General features: G+C 37.4%; 1 protein-coding gene across 5 annotated transcripts in view; it reads left to right on the top strand.

Annotated features, from left to right (window-relative positions):
• The window catches only part of TMEM108 (transmembrane protein 108), a 364,869-nt gene that overhangs the window by 190,614 nt on the left and 149,040 nt on the right, over positions 1 to 25,215 (top strand). For 4 of the 5 annotated variants that reach the window (XM_004762491.3, XM_045088908.1, XM_013061441.2 and 1 more), the window contains one exon: positions 24,210 to 24,295. In XM_004762491.3, coding sequence (XP_004762548.1) covers positions 24,256 to 24,295 — 40 coding nt within the window. In that variant the 5' untranslated portion in view covers positions 24,210 to 24,255. The remainder of the gene's footprint in view (positions 1 to 24,209; positions 24,296 to 25,215) is intronic. The other variant, XM_004762492.3, reaches the window with a different exon arrangement.

The raw sequence follows: 25,215 nt of genomic DNA, 5'->3' as shown, positions 1-25,215 counted from the left end.
ATAGTTGCTCCTATTTTGTTCTTATTCTTGTTTGTATTTCTTTGATGTTGGTTTTGATCTGTACTCTTTCATTCACAATTTTATTTATTTCAGTCCCTTCTCTTTCTTTTTGGTAAGTCTGGTGAGGCCTTACCGATCTTATTAATTCTTTCAAAGACCCAGCTCCTAGTTTCATCGATCTGTTCTACCATTCTTCTGGTTTCTATTTCATTGATTCTGCTCTGATCTTTATTAATTCTCTTCTCCTCCTGGATTTAGGCTTCATTTGCTGTTCTTTGTCCAGCTCCTTTAGGTGTAAGGTTAGGTTGTGTATTTGAGACCTTTCTTGTTTCTCAAGAAAGGCCTGTATTGCTATTTACTTCCCTCTTAGGACTACCTTTGCTGCATCCCAAAGATTCTGAACATTTTCATTTTCATTTGTTTTCATTTTCATTTGTTTCCATGAATTTTTGTAGTTCTTCCTTAATTTCCTGGTTGATCCATTCATTCTTTAGTAGGATACTCTTTAGCCTCCATGTATTCGAGTTTTTTCCAACTTTCCTCTTGTAATTGAGTTACAGTTCCAAATATTCAGGGGATGATTCTACTCTTTTGGTACCAGTTGAGACTTGATTTGTGACCCAGATGTGATCTATTCTGGAGAATGTTCTATGTGCACTAAAGAAGAATGTGTATTCTGTTGCTTTAAAAATTTATGCTCTGAATTTATCTGTAAAGTCCATCTGGGCCAATGTGTCATTCAAAGCCCTTTATTCCTTGTGGATCTTCTGCTTAGATGATCTGTCCATTGCAGTGAGTGGGGTGTAAAAGTCCCCTGCTGTTTTTGGATTGTTATCTCTGTGTTTAATTGTTATTAATTGGCTGCTCCCATGTTAGGGGCATAAATATTTATAATTGTTAGTTGTCTTGTTGGATAGGCCCTTTAGTCATGATATAGTGTCCTTTCTCATCTTTTATTACAGTCTTTGGTTTAAAATCTAATTTGTCTGATAAAAGAATTGCCACCCCAGCATTCTTTTGATGTCCATTAGCATGATAAATGGTTCTTCTCCCCCTACCCCTCACTTTCAATCTGGAGGTGTCTTTGGGTCTAAAATGAGTCTCTTGCAGAGAGTATATCAGTGGGTCTTGCTTTTTTATCTGATACCCTCTTTCTTTTGATTGGGGCATTTAGGCCATTTACATTCAGAGTAACTTTTGACATATATGAATTTAGTGCTATTGTATTGCCTGTAAAGTGACTGTTTCTGTAGATTGTCTCTGTTCCTTTCTCATCTGTGTTGCTTTTGGACTCTCTCTCAGCTTTTAATATTTCTTGTAGGGTTGGCTTGGTGATCATAAATTTTTTCAGGTTCTGTTTTTCTTATAAGTTTTTTTTTTTAAGATTTTATTTATTTATTTGACAGAGAACAGGAGAACACAAGCAGGGGAAGTGGCAGAGGCAGAGGAAGAAGCAGACTCCCCACTGAGCAGAGAGCCTGATGTGGGGCTCTCTCTCAGGACTCTGGGATTGTGACCTAAGATGAAGGCAGATGCTTAACCAACTGAGCCACCCAGGTGCCCCAATTTCCTGGAAGCTTTTTATATCTCCTTCTATTTCGAATGACATCCTAGCTGGATAAAATATTCTTGGCTGCATATATTTCTCATTTAGCACCCTGAATCCTTTCTGGCCAGCCAGGTCTCTGTGGGTATGTCTGCTTCCAGTCTAATATTTATATCCTTGGATTATGGATCTTTTGTTGTGGATCTCTTGTCCTGACCTGCTTTTAGGATTTTCTCATTTTCTCTGAGATTTACCAATTTCACTATTCTATGTTGGAATGTTGACCTATTTTTATTGATTTTGAGGGGGGTTTTCTTTGCCTCCTGGACCTGGATGCCTGTTTCCTTCTCCAGATTAGGGAATTTCTCTGGTATAATTTGATCCAATAGTTTTCTGCCATAATTTGCTTCTGCCCCTCTCTCTTTCTCCTCTTCTTCTGGGATTCCAATTATTCTAATATTGTTTTGCTTTATGATATCATTTACCTCTCAAATTCTCTCCCTGTAAATCAGTAATTATTTATCTCTCTTTTTCTCAGCTTCTTTATTCCCCATCATTTTGTCTTCTATATCATTAATTTCTCTTCTGCTTTTCTCCTAGCAGTTTCCATTAATAGCCTTTTTAATTTCAACTTGATTATATTTTAGTTCTCTTATTTCTCCAGAAAAGGATTCTCTACTGTGTTCTATGCTTTTTTCAAGCCCAGCTAGTATCTTTGTAATCATTATTCTGAACTCTAGTTCTGACATCTTACATATATCCATACTGATTAGGTCCCTGGCTGTCAGTACTGCCTCTTGTTCTCTTTTTGAGGTGAGTTTTTCTGTCTTGTCATTATTTCCAGAGACGAATAGATGAACAAAGAATAAAATACTAAAATGGCAACAGCAACTCCAGAGAAATATACACTAAACAAATCAGAAGAGATCCAAAACTGGAAAAAAGGAAAAGAAAAAGAATATAATCAAACTGGTGGACAGAGTAGAACAGTACACTGGATCCTGTGTGTATTTTGGTTTGTTTGTTAGAAAATTAGATTCCAGAATTGTAAAGAAAGAAAAATTTATATACATACCAAAATGAAATTAAATACAATGAAAGGATAGAGTGTAACTGTAAGAATGAAAACTAAAAGACAAGAAAAAAACAGAAAAAAAAAAAGAAGACCAACAATGACAAAAGGAAGGGTTATACAGGTGAACAGAACAGAGCAATACCTTATATCTTGATTATATTTTTTGTCAGTTTATTATAAGAAACTACATCTCAAAATTGTAAAGAAAGAAACACACACACACACACATATATATATAAAATAAAATTAAATACATTGAAAGGATAGGATGTAACTATAAAGATGAAAATTAAAAACACTTTAGGGGCGCCTGGGTGGCTCAGTGGGATAAAGCCTCTGCCTTCAGCTTAGGTCATGATCCCAGGGTCCTGGGATCGAGCCCCACATCGGGCTCTCTGCTGAGCAGGGAAACTGCTTCCTCCTCTCTCTCTGCCTTCCTCTCTGCCTACTTGTGATCTCTGTCTCTCAAATAAATAAAATCTTTAAAAAAATACTTTAACAAAACAACAACAAAAAAGGAAGAAAAAAATATGATCAGACAAATGACAAGAACAGAGCCATTATTCCAGATTCTGGGTGTATTTTGGTCTGTTAGAAGAAACTGCATCCCAAAATTATAAAGAAAAAAGCTTTACATATATACCAAAATAAACTACAGTGAAAGGATAGAATATAAATGTAAAAATGGAAGGTTAAAAAGATTTAAGGGATGCCTGGGTGACTCAGTGGATTAAGCAGCTGCCTTCAGCTCAGGTCATGATCTCAGGGTCCTGGGATCAAGTCCCACATCAGGCTCCTTGATCAGCAGGGAGCCTACTTCCCCCACTGCCTACTGCGGAGAGCTTTGTGATCTCTCTCTCTCTCTCTGTCAAATAATATCTTTGAAACAAATGAACAAATTTTAAAAAGAGTTGATATAATTCGTTGAAAAAAGAAAGGAAAAAATTAATTGAATGACTAAAGAATAATGGGAAAAAAACCATGCATTTTATATGCTATATTCCTGTAGTGCTGGAGTTTTGCAGTTCTCTATGATTGATAAACTTGGACTTAGCCAAATGTTCTTGCTGATCTTTTGAGGGAGGGGCCTGTTGCTTTGATTCTCAAGTGTCTTTACCCTGGCAGAATTGCGCTGCCCTTGACAGGGAACCAGGCCAAGTGATCTGCTCCAGTTTGCTCTGTCTGGCTTTTCTTCCCTGAGGGCTTTAGAAGATGAGAATGAAAATGGCAGCCTCCCAATCTCTGGCCCTGAACTGAAAGCTCAGGGTTCCATTCCTCAGTGCACCCTGAGGGAAAATCAGTCACTCCTGTCTCCCTGGTCTCCATCAACACTCGATGCTTACCCAGCCTGTGACAGAGCATTTCTCTTTCAGGTACATGACCCTGTATCAAGTGTCCAAACCCTGCAGACTCCTGCTGCCCACTCCCACTACACTCTTCCCAGGAGAGTAAGAGGGGGTAGTCTCACTGGTCCTGCCGCTTGTTGGACCCCTGCTCATAAAGCAGTCACCTGACCATGCTATGGTTTGCAGTTTATGGCAACCCCAAGCTGAGAGGCCACTCCTGGGCTCACTGATTACAGCCAGCTTCTGCACTCTGATACCTGGGAACTCTGCTGCCCAAAGGCCACCACCAGTCTTTCTGTCACCCCAAAGATCCTGAGACCACACTGTCCCACCTAGGATTCTGCCCTGCTTAGCTACCGAGCGCCGTTCAGGCCAGGATGTCCCTCACTGGAATAGACTGCTGAAAGTTCTTTATTTTGTGCTCTGCTACTATATCACTTTCTAGTAGCCAGCTTATGGAGGCTCCCAACCCCCATGATTTATCTTCTCATATATTGCCTAGGATTCACTTCTCCACACCTCCTACCCTGCAGAAAGTGGTCTCTTTTCTATTTGTAGAGTTGCAGCTATTCTTTTCCTAGATCTTCGGTTGAGTTCACAGATATTCAGAATGATTTGATAGCTATCTAGCTGAGTTCCTGGGACCACAGGAAATTAAGGCCTCCTACTTCTCTGCCATCTTGACTGTATCACTACGTTAATGGCTTTAGCTATCCTTTCTGGTTATAAATTCAATCTCATGAAATTTAACATTTTTCATCCTACTCAATGTAGCCAAAATCATCTTTATTTTCTTTCATCGATGTTTTATAGTTTTCAGAGTATAGATCTTTCACTTCCTCAGTTTAATTTATTCCTGGGTATTATTTTTGGTGCAATTGTAAATGGGATTGTTTTTGTAGATCTCTCCTGCTGTGTTATTAGTGTATAGAAATGCAACAGATTTCTGTGCATTGATTTTTGTATCCTGCAAATTTACTGAATTCATTTATCAGTTCTAGTAGATTTTGGTGGAGTCTTGAGGTTTTCTATGTATAGTATCATGCCATCTGCAAATAATGAAAGTTTTACCTTACCAATTTCAATGCCTTTTATTTCTTTTCATTGTGTGATTGCTGTGGCTAGGACTTCCAGTAGAAGGTTGAATAAAAGTGGTGAAAGTGGACATCCTTTTCTTACTCCTGATCTTAGGAAAAAAGCTCTCAGTTTTTCTTCATTGAATGTGATGTTTGCTGTGTGTGTGTGTTTTTTTTTTTTCATGTAAGGCCTTTATTTATGTTGAGGTATGTTCCTTCTAAATATATTTTGTTGAGGGTTTTTATTATGAATGGTTGTTGTACTTTGTCAAATGCTTTTTCTGCGTGTATTGAAATGATCACTCATCAGGAAATGGAAATCAAAACCACAATGAGATATTACCTTACACCTGTCAAAATGGCTAAAATACAAAATAAGAATTGACAAATGTTCAGGATGTGGAAAGGATGTGAAGGATGTGGAAAAAAAGAAACCCTCCTGCAATGTTAATAGCAATGCAAAGTGGTGTACCCCTATGAAAGAAAGTATGGAGGTTCCTCAAAAAATTAAAAATAGAACTACCCTATGATCCAGTAATTGAAAATTTAAAAAGTACTTACCCAAAAAAATATGAAAACACTAATTCAAAACAGTGCATGCCCCCCTATGTTTATTACAATGTTATTTATAGTAGCCAAACTATAGAAGCCGCCCAAGTGTCCATTGATTGATGAATGGATAAAGAAGATATGTTTTATATGTACACACACACACACACACACACACACACAATGGAGTATTATTGTCATAAAAAATGAAATCTTGCCATTAGCAACAACATGGATGGAGCTAGAGAGTATAATTGAAATAAGCTAGTCAGAGAAAGACAAATATCATATGATTTCACTCAATATGGAATTTAAGAAAGAAAACAAATGAGCAAAGGGAAAAAGAAAGAGACAAACAAAGAAAGAGACTCTTAAGTATAAAAAAAATAGATGGTTACCGGAACGGGGAGGCAGGTAAAATAACTGAATGGAATTTAAGAATGCACTTGTCTTGGTGAGCACTGAGTAATGTATGGAACCGTTGGACCACTATATTGTATATCTGAAATAATATAGCACTATATGTTAACTGCTGTAATTAAAATTTTAAAAATAGTCAAAATCATAATAATATAAAATGTGACTTACAAGGACCTGTTTGAATGTGATATAACTGCTACCATACAACACTAACAAGTAAAATCCAGTCTCTGACCTCAGGAAACTAATACTTGGGGTGTGTGTGTGTGTGTTTGTGTGTGTGTGTGTGTGTGTGTGTGTGAGAAAGAACAAACAGATAATACACAATTCTTTAACAGTCTATTATATAAATCATGTATGATCCAATACCTGGAAAGAAAAACTTGTCCTAATCATACCCTGAACTTTCCCATATTTGAACTTTTTAATGCTGTTTGCTATATATAGAAGAATAATAAAAACATTTATAGGAGTAGACAACTAATTTCATTTATATCTCTTTAAAATTTACAACATACTTCCACATGTATTACCCAATTTAATACATGCTATAAGCAACCCTGAAGGGTGATGCTATTTTCTATTATACAGGTAAGCAAACAAAGGCTTACAAAATTTAAGTAACTTGTAAGATCTATGAAGCAAACTGGGGCAAGATCCAGGATTTCCTAACTTTATACCCTAATTGTTTTCTATCACATTATTGCTTTTCATTCCTCTTGATATCCTATCAACCCTTTGATGTTCGGCTAAGCTGCTGTCACTTCACTTGAAATTTTTCCAGTCATCCCACGTGGAGGAAATTCTTCCTATTCCTAACTCTTAAAGCACTGCATATTTCTGTTGCAGCTCCTAAGCTATATGCCTTTGCGTTATCATTATTTCTGTATGTGTCCTTTTCCTCCCAGTTGGTTAGCTCCTTGAGTCCAAGGGGTATATTGTTACCACTTACTAGCAGTAGGCATGCAAGAAAAGTCAGTGAGTGAATGAATGAATATAATAAATGAATGAATTAATGTTCCAGGAGTCTGTGCCATGAAGCAGTGTTGTCATGACTTACTTAGCCAGGATATTTCCTCTTAGAGTTGCCAGTAAAGGGAAGAAATGAGCTCAGATGTAAGATGAGGCTGGGTTTTACACACACAGGCCTAGTGCCTAGCAAGCCATTATCATGCCTGTTTGGCTGTAATCTCTTTACCATGGTTTCTTTCATATCTCTTTTAGGCTATAAAATCTCTGGAGTTGTTAGATAAAAATGCCCCATCTTGTCTCTTGTTATTTAAGAGTTCTTTTTTTTAATTTGGAGTGATGCAGGGACTTTTCTACCTTTCCCTCCATATTTTACAGACAGAAGTAGAATAGATCCTTTAGCTGTTAGTAAGCCTTTGGCCACATTGGTCTTCTTGTTATCTTCTCTTTGTTGTGTGTCCTCTCATCTCTTTGTCTCCCTTGACTACAGTCTATCTGATTGGAGCAGTGGGGGTATTTTTTTTTTTTTTGAAGGAGGTCATTCTTGTTGTCTTAATAGTCAGCCTATGGTAACATCATTGTAGGGCTATCGTAGTATGTGCTGCTTTTTTGAGTGGATAAAATGCTGACAGTCGTCATGAGTAGGGATTCCACAGAGCTTTTTTTTTTCCATGTAGCCTATGAGCTTAGGACTAGTAGTATATTAGACTGGTGATCAAAATGGAAATTAATTAGCAAGATTATTACAAAACAAGCACAGTGTCACTTTCCAGAATATATAGTTTCAAATTATGATGGTAACCATGTAGATTGGTATAGTCTTTTTATAAAATAATTTAGCAACATGTATTATAAATTTATGTATATATAAATACACACACACACACACACACACACACACACACACACCCCTTGACTGACCTGGCAATTTCCTTCCAGGAGTCAAGTCAAAGGAAATGATTCAAAGTTAAAAATATGATGACAGTGTATCAGGTAGGGGATTGCACTCAGCTGTGTAAACAAAACCATTATAGCTGCTTAACAAAATAGACATTTATCTTTCTCATAACAAGAAGTGGGGAGACCCAATATTCAGGGCTCCGGAAGCAGCTTCATCTTACCATCAGTATCCTAAGCAATGGCTTTCATCCTCATTGTCCCTTGTGGCTATAGGATGGTAAGTTTCTTTCATATTGTTCCAAATGGGAAGAGAAAAGGACAAGCAAGTCAGCTAAAACTTTTCTAGAAATCTCAGGTGAACTTCTGTTTCTCATTAATTAGAACTATCTCTTCTAGCTTCAGAGACTGTAAAATTAAGGTTTGGGTCAGTATTAGAAGGTGCAGGAGAAACAGTGAAGTATGTCCCAAACTGAGAAGGTACTTTGAGACTGGAAAATGAAGTAAGCCACTCCATACAGTTTACATAGAGTTTTATTTAGGGTAACTTACTGACAGGGGAATTGGATGGAGGACAATCCACCACAACTGCATAGTTATTCTCCACAAAATCTGGACCTTAGAGTGACAGGACACACAAAAGGGCATTATAATGAGATTAAAGGTGTTGCTTGCACCTCAGAGAGCTTATATGCACCTAATTGACAGTTACCCTTTAATTTGATCTTGTGGCACAACCTGTGCATCAGAAAGGGAAAGGACTATATTATCTCTAACAGATTCATGGAAGGCCCAAACAAGCCTCTCCACTTTCCAGCCTTGGCAGTCATTTCTAAGGTATGTATATTAATCTCCATGGGGGTTAGAACACATAGCCCCGAGAGAGATCATTGAACTAACGTGAACAAAATGGAGAACAAAAGATAGAGCCAGTATTGTCAGCACTCCTATGGTCAGCTATATTGTCAGGTTAACCCAAATTGGGTTTTGTTAGTAAGGAATATTGGGAGAATGTCTATTGGTAAAAACAACTAGTAATGTCTTCCACAGTAATCAAAGTATTGAAGATAACAAAAGTAAAATAATGGTGGCCCTATTGATGTCCATTCACAGAGTAGATAAAATGACTTAATATGTGATGGAATATTATATAACCGTATTAATCACAGCAAGATTAGGAAAACAGAAGCTACTATAAATGTGAAGAATAAGAAACATTTTAATGCAGGGAATCAGAAGTTTATACAACTTGTGGAAGGCTGGAGGAGCAAAGTTCAGGAAAGCCACCATCTTAGTTTGGATTCTTCCTAAAGTAGAATTTGAGGCAAGCACTGAGGAGTAGATAGTTTATTGGGGAGCCAATCCCAGAGATCAGCAGTATGAAATAAGGCAAAGAGGAATGGCCAACAGGGTTGTGTTGTAGAGATGCATAATGCGAGCTTGATTCTCTCAGAACCTATGGAGAAACCTAAAGAATACCTTTCAGAATTGTCTGGCTGCAGGATGAAAGGTAGGAACATGTATCTACTGGCTCCCAAGAATTGCCCCCTGGAAATTAACTCCCGTACTTCTGAGCTTCACACACGTTTGTAGCCCCAACTAACTCCCATGACATCTGCTATATCAGAGAAATGCTAGACCAGAAAATGGAAATGTGTATTTTGCATTTGAGGTGTCTTGCTGCTGCCATGAATTTGAAGCCTGTATGGAACTATGTAACCACAGCTGAAGTCAAAGGTGAAGCCAAGAGGGTAGAACCAGGGTGCAAAGGCATTTGCTACAGCAGATTTTAGGAATTTGAACATGAAGGAGACATAGGGGAATAGCCAATAAAACCATTAGCTGCCGGGCGCCTGGGTGGCTCAGTGGGTTAAGCCGCTGCCTTCGGCTCAGGTCATGATCCCAGGGTCCTGGGATCGAGTCCCGCATAGGGCTCTCTGCTCAGCAGGGAACCTGCTTCCCTCTCTCTCTGCCTGCCTCTCCATCTACTTGTGATTTCTCTCTGTCAAATAAATAAATAAAATCTTAAAAAAAAAAAAAAAAAGCATTAGCTGTCTGCAGAACCTGAGTAAATAGGTGGATTTCTGGTGGGCACTGAGTAGCTGCTGACAAAACCTTCCATCTATTGTCTAGTGCTAACCCACAGCTGCTACTAGTGCATGATGGCTCCTCTTACCCTTCAAATGTCATGCTTGTGTTTCCAAATAGTGGGAATCTAATGAGAATCTCATCTGATGATGAGGCCCTCTGAGAAATGTAGTTTTTACAGGTTTCATGCCCCTGATGTATAACAGAGTTCAGAAGGATTGGGATTGTCTTAAGTATCTACAAATTATATCTTGCCCAACAACAACTGATGAATTACATTGGAAGAGTTTATAAAAATATGTTGAATTTGTTTTAATTACTTCCTATTCACTCCATTGGTGAGGAAGGTATCCTACCCTAGGGTTTGGGGAAAGGCCAAACCCTCAATACTGGATGCATGTGATCAACAGCAATTGATTAGTCACATATTTGTAGCTGGGGCCTGAGAACACTGTATGTCACACAGGTCCACATGGGAGCTGCACTCAGGAACAACATGAACAGCCAGGAGTTCTGGGAAGCAGGTTTGTGGTATCAAAAAGATGTGGTGCCCCTGGTTGCTGGGGAGGATGTGGTTCGTTTATTTGAATAATTCCAGTTGCTTGTTAGCAACTAAAACACGTTACTCAGGGATAAAGAGGAACTATGCCTGATACCTTTGATAAAGAGAGTTGTTTAGCTAAGAAACCTTCTCCAGAGTGTGAGGGCAGACCATTCAAGGCCTTCCTGATTTTACCAGAAGTCAAGGCAGCTTTTAATAGTATGCTGTAATTTTAGGCCTTATGCTGCGTAAACAAGTTTTCACTAGTTTGGGTACAGAAAAAGGGTACGTCTTTTTTTTTTCTTTTTAATTAACATTAAATGGCTCTCATTCAGTCATTTCATTTTGCAAGGCAGACCTTTTCTTCCCAGGATTTCCTCTATTTTGTAGCAAGCCCAAGAACCTCAAGGCCCTACTCAGTTGCAAAGGTCAGTCCTTGAAATACCATCCCTTAAGAAAGGAAAACAAGAAAACAGGGCCTGGCACTTATGGAGCATTAGAAAATATTTGAGTGAATGAATGCAAGAGCAAACTGAGCCAAGAAAGAAGTCTTAAGTTCTTCACTGCTTTTGTTTCTGCAGACACTTGATATCTTTGGCCATACAGTAGTCACTCTTCCACTAGCTTTTTTGTCTATGGGTTCAAAACCACTTTTTCCCTGGTGGTTCAGGAGTGTAGTGTCATCTCCCCAAATATGAAATTCAGTCCTCCCTGCCTCAATAATTGCTGCTAAATGATTGCTGCTAAAAATGACTTTAGGGAAAGTGGAAAGAATCTGGAACCCAGGAAGGATTGTCCACCCAATCTCTACTTCTCTGAACCACTTCCCTGGTCAGAAATAATAATAAGTTTCTTGAATTACCCACTCACTATTGTTTTTCTATGCCCGACCTACATATACTCATTTTCTTCAGCCTCTATAACTGTGCCTACATTTAAGCCATTTAATTTTAAATTTAAAAATATTTTCTCCAGCTATACTAGCAACATTCTAAGTGCTCAATAGCCACCTGTATTAGTGGCTACTGTGTTGGGTAATATAATTTACATAACTTTTTTTTTTAATCATTCCAGGATATTCTGCTGGACATTGACACCTGTATCTATTTTGTAGGATCAGTTATGCATTTATGAATACCTACTATGTACCTGACCCTATAAGCACTGAAGACATAAGGGTAGGTTCTAAGCACTGAGGACATGAGGGTAGACAAGACAAACAAAATTTCTACCTTCCCAGAACTTACATTTTAATTTGCATAGCCTACATACAAATGTCTATGTGTATCATTAGCTTGAGGAAGGACAGCACTGGAAATCAGATGGCTAATTGTTCTTAAAATTCTTGATTCATCCCCAGTCTGATTTCTTTGAGGTATAGCACAGTTTTCTTCAAACTTTAGAGCCCTGAATTTTATACTTCTGATTTGTGCTGATTCACAAGGCACAAATGGCTTACACATTTGACTCACCTGTAAGTATTGACTGTTATTGTTAAGTCTTTTAGATTCTGGGTGAGAGGTTTATTTGAAACTAGTTCTAGGATTTAATCATTTAAATCCATTCTGGCAGCTTGTGTTCATAATTTTAATTCAGTGAAAGGTCTAGTTCTTATTGATGTGTATAACCAAGCAGAGACTAGGAAATACACTGCAATTATTTTGTTGGTTTTTCTACTACAAAGCCCATGTATTAACACATGCCACCTCCCATGTAGGTTTTACTCATATAGCATTAAGATTACTAGCTTAAAAAGTTGGAATAATGGAGGTGGGTGGTATTTTCAAATTAGTCATTAGAATTCAAACACGCTATGCTAATGTTCTCAACAAGAGCCACAAATGCCAGCCCCAACAATCTGTTTGAACTACTGAACTGTAAACATTTTCCTCACTGGTGAATGGACAAATATAGTATGTTACAGTTGAAAGAGACCTTGGAAATGGGTCTTTCCCTTGCAACTCCCTTTTCCCTCATTTATTGGTCCTTTGAAGTTGTAAATGATTTGAAGTAACAGTAACAGCTGAAGTAACTGTTGAAGAGTTAAACCCTGCCATAGCATAAAGGGACCAAAAATTCACTTCTGAAAAGCAAAGGTTCTCAAACTTTACCATGCACCATGGAGGGCTTATTGAAGCACAGATTGCTGGGCTCTTCCCCAGGAGTTTCTGAATCAGCAGTCTAGGATGGAGCCTGATAATTTCCATGTCTAACAACTTCCTGGGTGTTGCTGATGGTCTGAAGACTACATTTTTAGAATGACTGGTATAAACAAATGTGACATTATTATGAAGTTAATGAAATAGTGAAAATGAGCCTACATAACTAGCCTTAGCAATCTGAGGATCCAGCTGCATGATCTCATCTATCCAGGTGTAAAACTTGGGTTTGGCACCATCCAGTGGCAGTTGTCTAATGCTCGATAAACATCAGCAGGGATGATTCTGGGTCCTGTAGCTGCCTGCGACTTTGTAAGGCAGTGACATTCCAGCTATCTTATGATTAGTATGCATTTATTTTGTTGTTCTGATCTGGAAAGACTGAGCCTTGGGGACGCAACCTCTTGCTCTGCTTCCCAACTACTGCCTGCTATTTCCCTATCAGTCTTGTCCTCTCCTCCATATAGCTTTTTCTCCCCCAGAAAATGAGAACATTGGCCCCACCTCATTTGAGAAGCTAGAGTCCCATATTCAAATTGCATTGTTTAGGAACTTTAAGTAGCCGGGGTAGATCTTCTGTTATTCTATGTACTTATTCTCAAACTCCTGCCTCACCGTCCTCACTCAGAACCATTATACATTTTTACCTTTACTAGTCAAAATCCTTCTTAACCTTGCAAGTTTAGCTTATATTCTATCTCCTTCAAAAACTTTGTCCTGCTACTCTCCAGAAAATGTCATTTTTTTTCCTTATTCAAAAGTGTAGGGCATGTTTCTTGTGCTTCTATGCTTCAGACTCTGGAGGTGTTATTTCATTCTCAGAACAACCTTGAAACATAGGTATGATGCCTGTTTTACTAATAGAATATCTGCTGCCCCTTCTTGAGTCTCGGTGTCTAAATTGTTGTTATTTTCTGGAATATAATGTAATAATTTGTCTGATATAGCTGGTAGGGGCAAAGCTGGCTATAGAGTGATTTTTGCCATGATATTTGTTCCCCCCACTAAACTGTAAGCTCCTTTGGGGCAAGGATCATGTCTCATTTGCTTTTATTCCCAGCTCCAGTCTCTGCTACTAAAACAGTACTTACTGCTTTGCATGTAGTACTCATTATTTTCCAAAGAAATGGATCTCCAATTTAATTGCTGCTTATCCTGTATCTTCTTGCTCTGTTTCCTTCTATGTGATTGGTTATGGTCTCCACAGGAAGGAGGCCCTTTCAGTGTGGTCTCTCCTCCCTGCTCCTGCTCAGAATTTGTGGCATGACTCCTCACTGTTTCCCTTGTGAATGCAGTCTTCAGGAAAAGGAATATTCATCTACCTTGTGAACAAGTGATTAGATGGTAAGGGTGGTTTCAGCTTTATGCCAGTCTCTTAGTCTGCATATGGCTTCCACACCCTCTTTACTTCACTGAACCTCATTTCATTCTCTCTCCCTTTTTAGTCATTATCTCCTTAATCTTCCTGACATCTCTATGAAGCCAAGTAGCAAGACCAAGTGAGAGGTAAATCAGAGATAGATTGGGTAAAATATCACAAGAACTCATGTTGCATAAAACTTGAATTGCATGAGAGGCTGTAGATTTAAATATTTAAGAGGCACTGAATCAGTCATTTTCTCTTTTAAACATAACTTGCAAATGTGGTTTCATCAATCATCCCTCATCTCTCGTAAAATGCCAGTCTCAGGAATGCGGACAAGCAGGACTGGCCTCACGGGCTCTAGTGCTCTTTTAGGCTTGGGTAAGGGTCCCTGGTTCTTGATTGACTGACTACACATTAGAATCCCCAGGAAGTCTGGTTTAATTGATCCAGCATATCTCTCCAGGATTCTAATGTACAGTCAGGATTAAGAAGTACTAGATTAGGCTCTTGACTTCTGGTGGTAGCTGATCAGAAGAGCCATCTTAGAAGCCTTTTACAATTGCTCCATCTAAGAACCTGTGGGATCTTAGATTCCTGAGGGAAAGACTTAGGAATCTATTTTAAAAATAGATTTTGACTATCAACTAGTTTTGGAAATACTAATTTTGGTAATTCTAGATATTTCTTCTAGCCCATCCAGTTATTAAAGTAAGTTATTAAAGTAAGGTCTAATTATCAACATAGTTAAATAAACTATTTAAGTCCCTCACAGATGAGATGATATGTATTATTTTATTCAAGCTTCCTAGAGCAAGGCATAAAGTTAAGAATCATCAGAAATGCTTGGAATATTGTGACTTTACTGTAGACTGAACTTGCTCACACTGATCTTACCTGTGACCTTAATCCACACTCTTCAGGGAATGGCTGTATCTGTTCTTCCCTTTCCTGGGAGTTATGGGTGACATAAGGGTGACCACCTGTTCGTACCACATAGGGAGTGACTTTGCACACTACAGACACTGAGCTGCAGGACATCTTTGAATTGAGAGAAGACAGCACCACCCTCCTCTGATGGCCTTGCCTACAGACTGAGGTAGAATCCATAGAACCTCAGATTTCTAGCTACATCTGCTTTCTGTTGGCCCACCTCACTCTTGCCCACATAATTTTTCATCTCAGTTGAATTTTTATCCCAGCTGTACATTCAACAGACTGCCTATCCTATGGAATCACCTATCATAAACTACATATTTTGAAAGATTAAACCAAAACCACAATGTAGAACTTTCTTCATACTAGCTCAAAAATGACGGAAGCCTTTACATGGATTGAAGTAGGACGGGAGAAGCTAAGGACAAGGAATGAAGAAAAAGAAGTGTTTTGAGATTAAAATTAAGATTTAGGAAGGACTATGATATTATGACTAATTTCACCTACTGAACTGTGTTGCATGTCCAAAGTGTACATCATGATTTAAATGTTCTTTCCACATGTAAAACATTCTGATAAGAGTTTTGCCTATTTCATATGGCTTTCCCTCCATTTCCATTGTAAAAACTTAGCACATCTTTTAGGACAAATGCTTGCTTCCCAGAGGAAATACACATATTTTTAGGTCCCCAAATTTAATCTCTGAAGATATTTTTCAGGCATTGCAAAAGAAAAAAGAAAAATGAATGTGTTTGCTGTGGACAAGAAATAATCTTTTTCATAAGCAGTGCAGTCAAAATGATGAAACATCCTCCTTTAGTATTTGGCATTGCTACAATATCATTTAATTCCCTGACCTCACTGTACAGTCTTTAATATCAAAACCATAAAAGGGGAAGTGTGGTATGTATTCTTCACCTTACACAAGCACCTTTCTGTCTCCTCAAATGAAATAAATGGCCTTAATACACTGTAATGCTAGAAGAAAGAAGTCTGTGTAATTACAATATGCCTCAAGCTCCTGGTCCTATTTTTACCCCATTGCTGACTTCAGTGGCTGTAGACAGCAGAACATTCTCCCCCAGCAAAAGCAAATAAACTCCAGCTGGTCTTGAGGAACACTCAGGCAGTTTCTTCTCAGTCCTCCAAGCAGAATTCACATTAATTGATGCCTTTTTGTAGGCTTTTCCTTAGTATAAGGTAAACAGCTTTTGTCTTTTTGTTTGGAATTCAGCATCTCATGGATCTGAAAGCCCCCAAGATTTTATTTTTCAGAGAAGAAAATATGAAGGGGGAGAGAGGAAAGGAGAAAGGAGCACTACTGAAGTGCTTTTCATCCTTCAGAGTTTACTGAGTGACCCCCAGAGTTGCTGGAGGACTAGCCTAGGTGGAGGGTAAATCTACACCACTTCCTACATCAGCAGGATTCTCTCCACAGACAGACATCATTCTCCTCCTCAGTTTGTAGAAAAGTTCTCATGCAGGTTCTGCACCATGAAAGCCTTTATTAATCAGAAATCACACTGTTCTATTTCTTTTGACTTGTAGTCTTGCCCCATGTGAATTAATTGCTAGTGTTTTAAAATGGGGAGAGACATCTCAATCTATGGCTTCTCTCAAAAATTTAGGGAAAAAAAATTTGTGAGGATTTTCAGCTTAAGGAAAAAAAGACTTTTCCTGCTCACAGTTGGCTGGAGCCTAAAAATACCATTCCCTCATGCTTTCAAGTTCACTGTAGTCACCCCTATTTCCTATAAACTCCCAGAACTGAGACAAAATGACAGACTGTAATCAGGCTCACACTGTTGATCATAGGCTCAGAGAAAAGTAAAATATTTCTTACTCAAAACTGAGAAAAATTAGAAAAAAGATTAGGAGGGCCACAAGTTTCAGGAAAATGATAACATCTCCTTCTTTATGGAAGTAAAAGATATTCCTGTTTAATATGCAAATCATCTGTATCAAAAGAATTTTTCTAAAAACATAACCCAAACCCAAACTTAGCCCTCTGGTCACATGCATCCATTTATGACTTATGATGTAAGTGAGCCAAGAAACAAACCTTCATATTTGCTTTCTTGAAGTAATCCAATGCTCATGATCCTTAGACCCTGGGGTGACTTGCTGAATATCAGTTCCTTTCATTTTCCTAGTTTTATCTCTCCTCACAAGACCAAAAGCAGCATGTCAATATACCATTCACTTTGTAAGAAGGGAGAGACACAAGCAATGTACTAGATCACAGGATGGTGCTTTACTTCATTTACTTCTCTCAGCAGTCTTCTGATTTGGGGCTCAGCCTCATTTACAGATGAGGAGCTGATGCTCAGAGAAGTTAAGTAACTTGATCAAGGTCACATAACAAAGCTACTCGGTTACAGGCCTGTCTGATTTTTTCCTCTGCAGCATGGTGTGCCTGGCTCATTGAAATGCTTTCTCTGAATCACTACTTAACACAGGACTTTAGCTTTTATTGTGGGTTGATAAAGAGCAACTGTGCCAAGAATATTCTATTCATATTGTGTAAAACTGCCATTGAGGATGCTAATGCTTATCAAAAATTGTCTTATGATTTTATCTTAGAAGTTGGTGTCAAAAAAGGGCAGTATTTTTTTTTAAAGGGTAGTTTTTCTGAACAGAATACAAACTGTGCCTATATATGAAGCCAGAAAATAATAATAATAATACTTTCTTTTTTGCCTTTATTTTTAAGAAACTCCAAGAGAAGTGTATTGTTCAATTATATTTTATGGTAAAATTTTTTTTAAAAGAGAGAGAGAGAGGGCACCAGCAGTGGCGAGGGGCAGAGGGAAAGAGACAAGCAGACTCCCCACTGAGCAGGGAGCCCTCAGTTCTCCATCCCAGAACTGGGAGATCCTGATCTGAGCTGAAGAAAGACCCTTAACCGACTGTGCCACCCAGGCACCCCGATAGTAAAATTAATCCCCCCTTTCTCCATATAATTTTGGATCTCCCTTTCTGATATTATTAATGTGCTTTGATATGTTAATAATCCTGTTATACAACTTGAATCTATTAGTAAGTCTTCATAGATCCTTTTTTAAGGAAGAGAAAGGTATAAATTAGGAATAATAAAATAGTTTGACTTTAGTCAAACTTATACGCATAAAAGTAAATTCTAAATTCTAAATTCAGTTTGCATAAGACACTAGATCTAACAAAACGGACTGTTTGTTTGATATTCCAAAGTCTTTGATTCATTTCTAGTTTAGGGAAAGCACAATTAAGAAGTGGTTGGTGAGCTGTGGCCAAATGTGTCATTATCCTGCCTTCTGCTATTAGGTATTTGCTTTGAGCCCTTGTGTGCCAGGCATGGGGACAGCTGCTTTGCATGCATTGTCTAGTCTTTGCAGCAAGCATATCAGTTACTGTTCTTACCTGTTTACAAACAAGAAATCCACCAATCAGAGGAGTCTAGAAACTAGTTCAAGGTCTCACAGCTGATAGGCATGATCTCGATAAAAGACAGAATTTTTAGTATCTGTGTCCTTGCCTATAAAATGGAGATGTATGATCCTGTCTGAATGTTTTTTGCAGGCCTGTAAGTTTAGTTGATATTGTCAACTCTCTATTCTTTCCCCCCCTCATTTTCCCAAAAGTGTCGTAAGGTATGGTGGCCATCAGTTTAATCAGCTCTTCCTGGGTCCTAAAGAGATGGAGAGCCATTTTTTGGTTTTGTGCCATCTCTATTAGTCACCTGAATTTTTGGTCATGTTCATTCTTTGCCTCACAAAATATTTTAAAGCTCATCTCAAATGCAGTTGGTTCTAATGATTATGGTCGTATTTGGGTAAAGTTTTCAGAAATACTGAACTAGTGAATACTGAGCTGCTGCCCTCAGGGGAAATAGAAGGTTAGTTTCCTATGAGCCTCAGATCATATTTTTTCCAACTGATCCATAAATAACCTTGGTTTATATGTTTTTGTTTATAGAAACAGAGTGTTTCTAGATACCTTATGTAATATATATTACTAATTCATTAGTTTTGAACTCACAGCCAATAGCACCATAACTCTTGCTTTCTTGCAGTTACGAGCACTAAACAACGCTTTAGCACCATGCTTGGGGACCATTTCAAACAAAGATAGCAAGAAGAAAAGGCACAAAAATACTAAAAGCATGGTACTAAATAGCCTATGGAAAGGACACTTGTTCACCATATGAGAGCTGAAACAAGAAGGGCAGAGGGAGGGGAAGATGTTAATGACAAAGCACTGCCTTGTTTGACCTCATCTGGGAGCATATATGTTGAGCAATTCATATTTTCCCACTCTGAGCTTGTATGCAAATGATTGCTAATGCAGTGTGAGAATTGATTTGGGGTTATAAGTGAATTTTAGGGTTATTAACTCTTTGCTTTTTATAAGCTGAACATTTCTTCTAGGTTTTCATTTGTATATTTTTATTTGTACATTATTTGTATTTTCATTTATATTATAGTTTTTACTTTGTAAATTTTTTTTCCCCCCTGCGGCAAGAGAAGAAGACTTTGTAAATTTTTAAGATTTTTTATTTATTTGACAGACAGAGATCAGCAGGCAGAGAAGCAGGTGAGCGGGGGGGGGCAGAGTCAGGCTCCCCACCAAGCGGAGAGCCTGATGCGGGGCTCAATCCCAGGACCCTGAGCCGAAGGCAGAGGCTTTAACCCACTGAGCCACCCAGGTGCCCCTACTTTGTAATTTTTTATGTAATAAAGTTTATATTTTTCTATTCCTTCAAACTTTTGGATTTAACAAAGCTTCTCTACTCTCAGTAGAAGAATTTGCCCTTTTTTCTAGTATTTGTATACTTTTTTTTAACATATAAAGATCTGGTCCTTTGGAATTTATGCTGGTGTTTCTTATTTGGAGTTAGTACAATTTTACATTTTCCCATATAATCTTCTAGTATCTCAAAAAGTTCATCATTTTGCCTTTTAATTTAATATTCTGACTTTATTATATAAATTTCCATATATAATTTGGTCTATTCATGTGTTAATATCAAATGGTTTTATAGTTTTTTATTATGTAGAAGCTTTAGAGTATGTTTTAATGGCTGCTAGGACTAGCAGTCCCTCTTCACCCTGTCCCTACTTTGTTGAATTTTTATGTTGTTTTCCAGGATTTTCCTAGCTATTCCTTATTCTCTATGGGAACCTGTCATTTCAAGTCAACTTGCATATCACATAAGAGCTTTTCATTTGGCTCTTTCTTACTTCTTCCCTGCTGTGTGGATATTTCTAATTAAACATTTTAAGTGATCTGTGAAAGAGAAATTTCCCTTCCTGAATCAATGGAATAGATATAAGTGTGTTCCATTTAAATCAGAGGGGAGAGAGGCAAGATTCTGTTAGACTCATCTTCTTTAAGGAGTGGTTCAGATTACTTGCACCTCTTTGTTTACTCAGTGAGACCCCCACCTGTGCCACTGTATCTGCATGTTTTGACAAATATTTTCATCATCATCCTCTCTTACTTTTCTTTTCTTCCACCTCTTGGCTGTAAACTATACTTTCTTAGAATTTCATCCCAGAAATTTGTTGTCATTCGTGGCGGTCCTAAATATTCCCTGAGGGACAAGATAAAATTCCCTACTATCTGGTTAAAAAATGGCTTTAGATGGAATCTCATTGTGCCTCTCTGTCTATCCAAAGCAGACCGACTGATCCAAGAGACTCAGGTGAGAAACCATCCTTAGAACTAAGTGAGTTTGGTTAGGTCGCAAAACGAATATAAAAAACTCAGTTATTTTCATATAGAGGCAGTTTGAAGATATAATGGAAGCAGAAATTCCATCACAATGGCAAATACGTGTGTGTGTGTGTGTGTGTGTACACACGCCTGAGAATGAATTTGACAAAACTATAGAACTCAAGGAAAGACAGTACAAAACTACAAAATCCATAAAAAGATCTAAATAAAGATTAAATTTGAATAAATACAAACTATATGGTGCTTATAGTTGGGATAGCCCTGTGCAATCCAGATATACCAGGTGTCCCAGATACCTTGTTTCTTTGATATGTGAATAAAATGGCTCTATTGCATATGTACTGTCAAAAATCTAACAGTTTCTCAGAAACCTCTAAGCATTTCTAGAGATGCCTAAGGGGCTTATATTCCCCTTGATCAATATAAACAACTGTTTCTCTGCTCTCCTGTTACTTAATCATTTATTTATTCATTCATATGTTTACTCACCGTACAATTGAGTGCTTACTATGTCCTAAGTCCTCCACAGATGTCCACTAACCATTACTTAGGACTCCTGTGGCACCTTCCTGTTCCTGGTCACCCTTGTCTTGAGATGTAGTCTCTGTTCTATCATTGTCCAGCTGAGCACCACTAATACAAGACTATTTTGCATAAAATTTTTGCTGAGATTTTGAGGGTACTCATGGTTGGAAAGCATAGTGGGGGAGAATAGGTATAGTGTATAAGTAAAAACAGCATAAAATAAGCAATAAAATATTTGATACATTTTAAAGTTTATGGGTCATCCTCTCTAAGGAATTTCTCATATTATCTTTTATTCTTAGGTCCCACCTACCTCTTTCTTTTGGAATTGCTCTTTTTCTGTCTCTTGCCATGTCTTGAATAATCTCTGCAGCCTCTGATTTCTGGACTGATTAACCTGTCTTTCCTAGCTTTTCAGAACTGAAGTTTTATTATAGAAAATTATAAAGAGAAAAATTTTAGAGAATTATAAAGAGAAAAAATTTATCTTTTTCTCTACCTCTTCCTCATCTAGATCACGCTTAGGGTGGTAGGTGGGGTTCTACATAGTCATTGAGCTATGGTGCATACACCCCAAAAAAGTGCTTCACACTCTCTGAAAAGAATTCTTCTGATCTTCAGAACTACAGCTTTTGAAACATTATCTTTCTCCTCACCACACTTGGTTTTGAAGAGATCAAGTCTTTAAAGCAAGTGGAAGATAATTGCAACTATAATACCAATGATATTTTTTTCTGGAATTTAATAAAATGATAAAGTTAGTTTAGGGGGAAAATATTCAGAGAACAAGATAAATCTTAAAAGAGTAGTAATGGAGGATTAACTTTACCAAGAGCTTAATTTAAACAACACATTGTTATAGTGGGAGAATGAGCAAACAGAGATGAAAATGTAACACAAAGTCCAGAAACATATCTAAAGTAAATAAAAATATCAAAAGAAAATACAGGCAACTGTTTATGTAATCCTGCACTAAGGAAGGCCTCTCTAACCATGACTGTGTGTGAGTGTGTTTGTTTCTGTTTCTCATTCTTATAAAAAGGGGGAGAAGCATGTTTTACAACATGGACAGGCCTAAGAAATATTATGCTAAGTAAAAGAGCTAGATGCGAACTACACATTTTATATTATTTATGTGAAATATACAGAATGAGCAAATCTATAGTTGTTTAGTGGTTGCCAGGGACTGGGAGGAGGGGAGAAAGGAAATGACTGCTAATAAACATAGGAGTTTTGAGGTTTTGTTTTTCAGTTTTGTTTGTTTTTTGGGTGGTTTGTTTTTTTTTTTTTTTTGCTTTTTTAGAGTGATGAAAAATGGTCTGGAATTACCAGACCATTGATGATGGTTACACAACTTGAATATACTAATGATCACTGAATATTATACTTCAAAGGCTGGATTTTATAATGCATGAATTATATCTTAACAAAACCATTTGAAAGATAAATCAGTTTTACTTGAGGTATTATGAGAAAATAACCTAGCATGCCAGTAGAGAGTCATTAAAGTGTTAAGGAAAAGGATATTCAGTGACATTTGTTAAAGATGGTGAGGCAGGCTCTATTCAGGATCGGTATGGGGAACAATGCAATGGGATTTTATAGTGGGGGAGAGGGATTGGGCTCAACTCCAAATACGGCTTGGGCAGGTGGCCAGTTATAGCCAAGGATTGGGGGGGGAGGGCGGTCAGTGGATAGAAAATTACTAAGAGGAAACATCAGGGGTAAATGGTTCTGGCTTAAGTAATCTAGTAAGATTCTTGCTAAAGACAAGCCAGGGTAATTACCACCTAGTGTCTGATGGAGGATAAGGAACCTGATCAGATATTGATAGTAGAGGGTTCTGGTCAAACTGATTAGCAATTTGCTAATCTAGTTCTTACTAAAAACTAGGCTTTATAAGGAAGTTCATGAATGGACTTAGGAGAAGGTTCAGGAACCTTAGTAAAGAATCTATGTCCAAAAAAAAAAGGAATCTTTGTCAAATGTGAACTAAAAATTTTAAAAAGACAAATAATTAATAAACTTATAAAATGCAAACTAAAGCAATGAGATGAAATATTTGCTATGTACTAGGAAAGATATGAAGAAATTATCAATTTCCAACATTGGGTAGATTGTAGTCAAATAGCCTCATATACTGGTACTGATGAAGGGTAGTTTGGCAGTATATTTCAAAAGCCTTAAATAGGGTCCTTGTAATTCCATTTCTAAGAATTAACCTTAAGGAAATACTGTGTGCCATTTAAAATAAAGTAGTAAAGTAATAGTAACACAAGAAGATTTTTCTGCTAGGAAGAAAAATTAGAATGTACAATTAAGAGGGCACCTGGTTGGCTCAGTAATTAGAGTATATGACTCTTGATCTCAGGGTGGTGAGTTCAAGTCCCACATTAAGCATAGAACCTACTTAAAAACAAAAAATATAATAGATAAAATGAGACAGACCAATCGAAATGCACATTGAAAGGCTGCAGAGATAGGTAATTTGTACTTTCTTATATATTATCTCTATTTCTTTTAGCTGTATTTTCCAAATATTCTGAACTGGATTATCCTTTATAACCAGAAAATAATGGAAAAGTTATTTAACATGATACATCTTCAAGTGTGGTTAACCTTTTTGGGCTATTTTGTTTGGTTGAACACCATAACGGAAATAAGATTAGGAATTTTTTTTTGTTTCTCCTGTTTAAAAGCTAGAGAGTCAGGGAGTGTTAACTGGAAGTCCTCAAAATTTCCTAAGTCAGACTCTCACTATCTAGTTGCCCATGAATTTCCTTTAGTATATGTATAGTTTTCAGGTTTTAACCAATTGATGAATGGTATTTATGTAACAGACTGTTGTAAATTAGAGATCAGTATATCCATTCCAAGGATTTTCCTTTTCAAAGCCAGGGATTTTAGGCTTTACAAACAGGATCATGTTGAGTGTTATTCTTTCTGATTGTTGAATTGAATTATGTTCACCAGATGTAACAATTTTCTTTTCCCAATTTCCTAGACAGAATCATGAATAAACTGGAGGACAAGCAGGACCAGATGATACCATGAAGAGAAGTTTACAGGCCCTCTATTGCCAACTATTAAGTAAGTTGATATCACTTTTCTTTTAGAATATAATCTATTAATTGTCCAGTGCCAGAAACTTAAATGTTTTCTGGAAGAAGACCAGGTTTTGCTCAATAGAAAATTTTCCCTCTCTGCTTCATCTAGATACTTAAAGTATCAAGCATTAAGTCATTTTATTGCTTTAGGCATCAGTTGTAATGTAGACTGTTATAATAATCCTAAATTGGCAGGTTAAGAATAGTTAATTCAAGGATGAGTGTCAAAAGCACTATTGCTCCTGGTTTGTGGCAGATTAAAATGTTACAGTATGAGCTTCTGTAGCTTCCTTATGGAGAAAGAATGATAGATGGTGTTTTCTGGATTTTGTCACATAGAAGCTGTTACCATTCAGTGACTGTACAGCCTTTGGCTTGGAGTATTTTGCTTAATTATGTGTGTTCTTAAATAATGAATGTAAAAATGTGATTTCTTTTGGTTTGATGGTAGAATGAAAAATATTTATGACTTCATGCATGTTGCTCATGTGTTTTGGGGGTTATGCCACAAATCTCCAGATGCCGCAGAGTGACTGTATAACCTTTGGGATTGCAATTGTTACTGAATGAACATCAAAACCAGTACCAGTTGGTGGGTTTGATGTTCAGGTTGACTTACTTGGGACAACAGACATTGCCAACATCAAGTTAAACCAAAGCCACTGAGTTGGAAAAATTTCAGGAAAAACTTAGAGTTCATTCTGTTTGTCTGGTTCTTGCTGAAGTATATAGAAGATCTATCTTTCCTAGACTGGATGGTTCCTTTTTAACTTTTGCCAAGAAAATAACATAAGAGATTGAGATTCAAATCATCAGTTCCCCCTTAAAATTTATTTGTTCAGATTATGTTGCACCCCCAGTGCAAAGCAGTTTATGTATAGAAGGCATTCTGGTTAAGTGTTT

The sequence above is a fragment of the Mustela putorius genome, unplaced genomic scaffold (genome assembly GCF_011764305.1).
Source record: "Mustela putorius furo isolate JIRA1106 unplaced genomic scaffold, ASM1176430v1.1 tig00003834_pilon_pilon_pilon, whole genome shotgun sequence".
Taxonomy (NCBI): Eukaryota; Metazoa; Chordata; class Mammalia; order Carnivora; family Mustelidae; genus Mustela; species Mustela putorius.
Note: the sequence above shows the minus strand (reverse complement) of the source record. Positions and strands in the feature narration are given on the sequence as shown.